This window comes from Arachis stenosperma, chromosome 4, assembly GCF_014773155.1.
Source record: "Arachis stenosperma cultivar V10309 chromosome 4, arast.V10309.gnm1.PFL2, whole genome shotgun sequence".
Lineage (NCBI taxonomy): Eukaryota > Viridiplantae > Streptophyta > Magnoliopsida > Fabales > Fabaceae > Arachis > Arachis stenosperma.
In genome coordinates this window covers 12,956,595-12,965,045 of record NC_080380.1, presented here as the reverse complement: position 1 = coordinate 12,965,045, position 8,451 = coordinate 12,956,595, and the positions used below count along the sequence as shown (strand labels likewise).

At 35.4% G+C, this 8,451-nt stretch overlaps 2 protein-coding genes across 2 annotated transcripts; both read right to left on the bottom strand.

Moving 5' to 3' along the window:
- Positions 1-502: 502 nt before the first annotated feature.
- Positions 503-1,915, bottom strand: LOC130974637 (uncharacterized). The gene has a single exon (XM_057899498.1). It carries the CDS (start codon positions 1,913-1,915, stop codon positions 503-505), a length of 1,413 nt encoding a protein of 470 aa, XP_057755481.1.
- Positions 1,916-1,984: 69 nt separating this feature from the next.
- On the bottom strand, positions 1,985-5,884 carry LOC130974635 (uncharacterized). Its single transcript, XM_057899497.1, has 5 exons — positions 5,757-5,884; positions 3,768-4,261; positions 3,112-3,660; positions 2,499-2,655; positions 1,985-2,021 (listed from the first exon to the last, which is right to left on the bottom strand). Exons 1-5 carry the CDS (start codon positions 5,882-5,884, stop codon positions 1,985-1,987), a joined length of 1,365 nt encoding a protein of 454 aa, XP_057755480.1.
- Between the last annotated feature and the right edge of the window lie 2,567 nt (positions 5,885-8,451).

Here is an 8,451-nt window from a genome sequence, read left to right as displayed (position 1 = left end):
CTCTCTCTACACTTTTGTCAAACAGGACAGTCTTCTAATCACAAAAATATATTTTCTGGCATACACTAATAACTCAAAATATTATACGAACATGTTTGTGATGCTTGATAAGATAATGTGTATGTGCTTCTCACCTTATAATTTCTCTGTTCCATCACGCACTGCAGGTTTTGTGATCGTCATAACTTATGTAATATGGTTATGGTAGTAGATTTATGGGTTCCAGATTATGTTGCTAGTGGGTGCATTGGTAAGAATTTTTAAATTAATTTATGCCAATTAACTGAATAACAATGATTTTCTTAACTAAAGGTGCTTTAATGACCAATTCTTGTTGCATTAGATTGTGTATTTTCAAATTTTTAAATATGCAAAAAGGACTATTAAATGAAATTGTCAAATTTATGCCAATAGCCGTACCTGAATGAAGCTAATCCTTTTGCATCCAAGGTCTCCTATATATGCTGCATGTTAGACTTCTATTAGGCTTAAGTACACCTGTTTAAGCCACATTTCTAAAAACTTCTTTAAAAACAATATTATCCGTTTCGGTACAGTTATCCTCATCATGACATAAAAGTATCTTAAGACCTCCCCTGTGTGTCACCCTAGATGCTGCAACATAAAGCTGACCGTAGGTGAAAACAGGTTTTTTGAGAAGTAATCCAACATTCGCTAATGATTGCCCTTGGCTCTTGTTTATAGTCATCGCGTATGATACCATTATAGGAAACTGTCTTCGTTGGAACTTAAATGGTATTCGATGATCGGAAGGACTTAGAGTCATCCTAGGAATAAAGACTTTCTGAGCTTTGTTCTTTTCGGCACTATCATGTGCTTCTATTATGTGTTTTCCAAGCTTAGTGAGAACCAAACGTGTTCCATTGCACAATCCTGCCGAGTGGTCAATGTTCTTTAAAAGCATGATAGGAGTTCCGACCTTTAATGTCAGCTCATGATTGGGTACTCCTGAGCATCTAATTGTATTCAGGAATTCAGGTGTGTGAATGGACGCCAATAAGTCATTGTTAGACTCAGTTGGGCATGCCTTGTCTGAGCTATAGTATATCTGAGGTTCAGTAGGGTTTAAGCTCATCATGAATTGGTTTATCTCATCAACTATTTGCAATGTTGGTGCAAGTATTGCTCGGTCTTCAATGTTTTCATCAGCATTGGTGCCATAAAAAAGTTTTGGATAAGTAACCTTGCAAATTGCCTCAATAGGATCATCCCAGTCTTTAACCAGTATGTTATCTGGGATTAGAATCTTCTGACATTGTTCCGTTGGAGTTCCATGACTACCATCACCAATACCAAGTATCCAATCGACAAACTCTTTTAACTCAAACGACCTTGTGTTGGAATCACCTGATCTCAATCTCATATTTTTTGTCAATGTCAAGAGCTTGCAATCATTCCAGATGTAAGATGAGTTTATAGTGGCGTTAACAATCTTTTGCCGAGTCCCTTTAGGGATCACCGACAATATCTGTCGAAAGTCTCCCCCAAAAACAACTGTCTTCCCACCGAATGGCTGGTGAAGACTATTTGGATTCTTGAATCTTAAGATGTCACGCATTGTCCTATCAAGAGCTTTAATACAGAATCTATTTACCATAGAAGCCTCGTCCCAAATGATAAGCTTTGTCTTTATCAACAGTTCGGCCAATGCACTTCCTTGTCTTATATTGCATGTTGAGAATTCATTTAGATTGAGTGGGATTGAAAAACGTGAATGTGCTGTCCTATCCCCGGGTAATAAAAGAGATGCAATACCACTCGATGCAACAGTAAGTACAACCTGTGATTTAGATCTCAATGCAGCTGCTAAAGTCTTCCAAACAAATGTTTTGCCAGTTTCACCATACCCATACAAAAAGAATACTCCACCCTTCCCATTTTTGGCAACATCCATGACTATCTTATAAACAAAATATTGCTCGTCAGTTAGTTGTTGCAAATAGGTGGCATGGTCTAGAGCTAGCTATCTTTTATCATAGTGGAGCTCATCAGAAATTAACCTGTGCATTCCATCAGCATGTAATTGACTATATAAAACATTTCATTTCGAATATGTGTTTTACAAAAAAGGCTATTAGAAATTATACTCTATTTTCTAACTATTGCAAATGAAGAGGAAAAAATAAATAGACTAAACTAACTATTTAAAAGCTAATATTCTAATATTTAATGGATTGTTATTAAATTATGAGATGGCCGTGTAAAAATTCATTGAAAATTTCAAATTCGTTATAATAGAAGTTAGATTGACAAATTTACTTATGAAGATAATGTATATGTATTTTATATAATTAGTTTTGAAAACCATGCTAATAAGTTCTTCATTAGAAAAAAATAATATCAGAGACTTGCAATTTATATTTATTATATAATCCAAATAAGTAACTACTTTTGTATCTTCATATGTAGAATGCTATTTTCAAAAAAAAATTAATTAAATATTATTTAAATAAATTTTTTTGGTCATGTATTTTAACCTGTTCATTCCATCAGCATATAGTTGACTATTCAGTTGGCTTATATCTGGGACTGGCATCGGAGAGAAATCCGACAGACTCTTATTGTATAAGTTAAGTGTTCTCTCAATTTCTATCAACGTCAACTCCTTCAGTTCATCATCGTAAAGGAATAAATCTATCAATAGAAAGACCAAATTTGTATGAATGAATCTTGAAGAATAACTTCAGTTATGTAACCAGAAAAAAATAAAACCAAATAATATTAAATTTTATCCTATTTGCTTAGATAAAGATAACTTATTGAATACACTAATAACTATCTCTCTTATAAGATAAGATTGCATGTCCATTATGGAATCTTGGTTCTATTCATTGAATTGCTAATTATATTCTATAATACACCTAAGTCTAATTATGATTAGCATGGCTACTAAAAAACTTCTCATTTCTTAAATTTTTTATTATACACAATATACTTACATAGACTAACAAAATTTCTTGAAAAATCCTACAAACACATATGGCACTGTTAACAATGAATTTCCATTTAACATAAATATCAATATGTTACTGATATTGACATTCCATTCAGTTTAAAAATACAAAACCTTAGATTGCGACAATAAATTACCTGGATTGTCAAGCAGCCTCCACTGCCTATGAAGTATATCATCGGATAACAGATGCCATGTCTTCTGCCATACGTATTCTGGTGTATCCATTGAATTTGAAAACAACACCATTGCAAACAGCTTCCTCAAGTATGTACCCGATCCCCAGTGGCTTACTTCCATTATTGCATCAATATATTCCTTATCGTCATCTAAGAGGCCACATGCGTAACATGCATCTTTGAAAGTAGAATATAAAACACCATCTATAGTACGAATGTCCTCATAAGAAGTTAGCCCTCTTACGAAATTGAGCAATAGCTGCATATAATAACTTTCACCGAATCCTGGAGGTACATAGAAAATCCTTCCGATAACAAAGTGTGATTTTCTAGGCAACCAAACCCTCTCATCTGGCTTCCATATGAATTTAGTTGGTAGTTCAGCATAGGTCAGTGCCCTTGCTTCTGCATAATCCTTGTTTGCTTGAAACCATCCTAAAAACATAGATTCCTTCACTAATGCTTTTCTAACAACATCCTCCAGATTTTTGTGGTCTTTGAATATCACTGTTCATCGGGTAAGTGAAAACCCAATCTCACAACAGATGGATCTCTGTAATGGATGTTAAAACCAAAAATCCTCCATGCCGCTTCACATGGTGATATGTATCTACAATCGTAATACATACTCACCTCATCATATTCATCTAACTCAGCATCCGCTGTGACACTTCTATAGAAGGAAGCAGTTACGCGATCATGACCTTTGTTCACGTATTTGAACAAATACTTTATTGATCCTGATTGATTGCACCACTCCACATTTATATGTGCACCATATCTCATAAGTAGTAGTCTGTTGTGTGGAACCACATAACGGCTATCAAAGTCAACCCCATACTTGTTGATAGTTCTTCCATCTTCCTTATGCCTATATACTGGATACCCATCATCATCAATAGTTGTACAATCGACAAAACACTTAGGGAAATGACGTACACATTTTCCATTCTCCATACACGGTGAATCTTTTCTCGCTAAACCACATGGACCATGCATCATGTGCTTTTCCACTGCTTTAAAGTATTCAGGGTCTAGTTCCTTATCTAGAATCTCAGCAGATATGATCTTGTCAATGTCTTCAGCTGTCGGAAACTTGTGTATACAACTGTGTCAACAAAAGGACATAGATAAGCTAAATCCAATACAATATTTAAACGCATGGATACTGAAATTTTAGACACAATATTTATAATAACAATTAATCGAATGTAATTTAATTTCGTCTCTAGACATACCTGCACAAACTCTGCCAAAAATTTTGTTTGCTCTAATATCTTTAATCATCAAATCCAGCTTTGCCTTGAATGTCCTGCATATTATGTCAGGTCTATCTTATGCATTTAATTCTCTCTTCTTAAGAAAGTCTTCTACCTCGGGCCACTTAGGATTGCATGTGAATGTAATGAATAGGTCTGGACAACCGACAGCCTTACATATTGCCATTGCATCCTGATAATTATGAATCATATATCTTGGGCCACCTGTGAATGACGATGGTAATATAATATGTTTGCCACGCGATGAAGGTGTTGTTTCCCCGAACAAAACTGCTTCCTTTATACCCTTGTACATCTCACATCTGAGTCTCTCCTGATCAAGTCGTATATAATTTAAGTGAGATGATTCAATCATGGAGAACCCATCAACCAAGAATTGCTGGAATAGTCGTCTAGAATATAACTGATGGTTTTCAGTGGCTAAGAGAAGGGGGTTGAATCTTAGCCCCCTTTTCGCTTGGTTACACTTGCTGTTCTTTTGAGGAGACTTTTTTATTTTGTCTCGTCCCTAGCCACGAGACTTTTATTTTTGTCTCGTCACTTGGCACGAGATATTTTTCAGTTTTAGCTCCTGTACAGTAGAAACAGAAATGGAGTAGAAGAGAGAGAAAATTACACCCAGATATATCCTGGTTCAGCTGCTAAGTGCAGTGCAGCCTACATCCAATCTCCATCACAACAATGATAAAATTTCACTATAATCTTCTTGATTACAGACTGTAAAGTGCTAACTCAACTTAAAAAGAGATTCCCACAGAATCATGAAACACAACACAGATGTACAAAGGAACTCTAAGGACATCTATGGCTTTTTCTTTTAATTTTGCACTCTCTGCCTTTTTTCACTCTATGACTTTTTCATACAAACCTCACTGTTTGCCTTTTTCCATGAAACTCAAAACATGACAAAATTAAACAGAAAATTACAAAACAGAATACATTGAAGGAGAAGAATATATGTTAACTCAGGTAGCTCTGAGAACCCTGTACCTTGCACTCTCATACTGTCTCCTTACTTCAACCCGTGGTTGTTCTCTCTTTTTATAGAAGAGGGAAGCCTCCACCTTTGAAGCCAAAAACCAAGCTAACTTCTTCTTCTCCAAGAACAAAACCGGTTCAGCCAGAGAGAGAGAAGAGATAACCCATGCAAAACCCAACATGCAATTACCTCTAGTCTTTCCTTGGTCATCACTCTTCATCAATCCGAGCGCTTCATCCTTGGCTTTCTCTCCAAGATGAATTTCTGGCCCTTGATGCTTCATGATGATGATAGCTTCATCTGCTCCACTTTTGCTTCCTCCCTCACGTAGCCACCCTAGCTACCTTCTGTGATGAGTGAATCCAAAAGCAGAGACAAGCCATCTCTCCAAGAATCTTTTCCTTGCTGGCCGAATCTCCTTCAACCATTTTTGGTATGGAGAAGCCAAGATCTCATCACCATATCTTATCATAAGTGATAAGAACCTCAGCCACTATATTTTTTATGTTTTCTTGCCATCATTGTGATGGTCTTTAGACGTGCATTTCCTTCTTTTCGGTAGCTCAATGTAGCTTCCATGGTTTCCTTATGAAAATGACCAAAGGAAGAAAGAGATGAGAGAGAAGAAACAATTTGGAAGGAAAGCAATTAAATGAATTAAACAAATTAATTGAAAAAGTTACTTTTACTTCCCTGAGTATCGTGTAGCTTTCAATACCATCAATCATATCAATGACAATCTCTCTCATGTTTCCAATGCTAGCAAATTAAATTTTGAAATCCATCTTAAGAGAAGGAATGGGATCCGTTGGAGGCAAGAAGCAATTTTGCTTCCTTTCACAATAGGTTTCGGATCAAGCATTGGATCATGCAACAACAATTATTAACTTGGGCTTGTAGCAGTAATAATTCAATTTTGGCCCAAGTAATGTAACATTTCAGCTAACATTCATATGACAAAAATTATATAAGGCTGAATTTTTTATTTTATTGGGCTTGGGATCTCTTCATTTCATTTCGGCCCAAATAATCACAAATTGCTTCAGCCACATAATATAAGAAACTTTAAACAAGGCTGAATGGTTTTAATCATATTGGGCTTGCAATTTTTTTTATTTTATGTTCGGCCCAATAAAAACCTGTATCATAAAATTATTTATTAACATATGTTAAATGAAAATCAAATTAATAATTTTGTAATTAATTATTTCAATAATGTTTGTTCATCATCAAAATTTAAAATTAGAGTTTTCCAAACTCATCAATCTCCCCCTTGATGACAAACATTATTAAAATTGAAATGAAAAGAAATTTAGAGTATAGAGTACTCCCTTTGAATATTTGAATTTTTTCCCTTTTTAAATTGTCACATGGCTCCCCCTTAATATATGCTATTTTACCAAGGGAAGTTCCAACCTGTAACAATTTTATCAAGCCTAAGGCAACAATGTTATTCAACATATAAAATTTTGTAATGTTGAATGGCTTGATTTATGAGCAGAATTGAATGATAATCAAAACTCATTTATTATCAATAATTTGATTTTCTACTCAAACTCACAACATAGTCAATCAAACAATATTTTTGAAAATAAATTGCTGTTTTAAAATATTTTCCAATCAAATCAGAGCAACATACTTATGGTAAGAAAATATTTTTAATCATGACATGATCACAACAATTTTCAACATTTATTTTCATACCCAATGCTTAAAGAAACTGCCAAAAATAAAGTATTCAGCAAGCATGTTTACCAAGATGAATCAGAATATTCCTATTTTAATAGAAGCAAGCATACTCATCAAGATAAATCAACAACTAGGCAGCCACATTATCAAAACAAATGCATCACAATTATGATCAACCAAGCATCAAGTGAATCATTCTATCAAGGCTGATCATAAACTCTCAAAAGAGAATTTCATCCCCTGTTTTCTAGTTTCAATTTTCAGCCCTTTCTCCTCCTTTTGTCATCAAAGGGGCACCTGCAAAAAGATTTTGTCATGGGTAACAGAGTATGCAAAATATAACCCAAAAGTATCCAGAGATTATCATAGAGTTATAGTACTAATAGTATCCAACCTAACAAAACAGATTATCAAATTGAGCCTAAGTATGCCAATATCAAACAAAGAAAGAAAGAACAGTCATCAATCATCTGAGAGGTTGAACTCCGAGTCAGTGTCTTCTTCCTTGTCCTCTGTCCCAATCTCTTCTTCAAAGCTTTGAATCATCAAACCCACCCGTTCTTTACATTTCTGCCAAGCTTTTTCATTTTCATATGCTAACTTCCGTGCGGCCTTGTGTAACTGGAACATTAGCTTGGACATATTAAGGAACTTATTAAGAACTTCCCTGATGGATTCAGTCACTTTGGATGGTTCGGCAGGGCGACTTTCAAGGTCGCTGAGTGACGGCTCTGAAGGCATTGAGCGCTTGCTTTTCTTACAAGAAGCTCCTCCTCCTTTGATCTGTGAAACCTTGTTTTCAATAGCCTCATTAGTCAAATCAATTTTAAAATACTCAAAGATACTAGTGAGAAACATTCCATAAGGAAGATTAGCCTTTTTAGTACTTTTAACTGATTCCCACATGTGACGAATCATAAGATAAGCAAAGGAAATTGGAGAAAGAGGTAACAAGAGCAAAGAGAATAATAGAGTCAGAAACCGTTACTCTATGGTGAGAACCACTTTGTGGTGTCAGGATGTGAGTGATAATCTGGTGTAGTAGTGAGTTCTCAGGGCCGAGAGCTTTATGAGTGGGAATCAACCCATCTAAGCCAGACAAGTTTGCACAAATGTGCTGCAGAACAGTTTGATGAGTGACTCCAACCTGGTCATCCCATTTGTCAGTCATGTATACTTTTGACCAATCATCTGTGTACCCTAGAGCAGCGCTTATGGTTTGTGGATTGAGAGTCATGTAAACACGTTTTACATAGGAATGGATTGAGCCATCTATCTGGCGCATGTTCGCGTAGAATTTTTGGACCAGCCCCGGGTAAACCATTTTCTTAATGTGGAACAGAGGTGTCC

Coding starts and splice junctions, on each gene's coding strand:
- LOC130974637 (XM_057899498.1), bottom strand. CDS start 1,915: ATGGATGTTGCCAAAAATGGGAAGGGTGGAGTATTCTTTTTGTATGGG.
- LOC130974635 (XM_057899497.1), bottom strand. CDS start 5,884: ATGATAAGATATGGTGATGAGATCTTGGCTTCTCCATACCAAAAATGG. Junction 3,661..3,767: donor GGTGAGTATGTATTACGATT/GTAGATACATAT, acceptor CCCGATGAACAG/TGATATTCAAAGACCACAAA. Junction 2,022..2,498: donor TATGCTGATGGAATGAACAG/GTTAAAATACAT, acceptor TGGAATGCACAG/GTTAATTTCTGATGAGCTCC.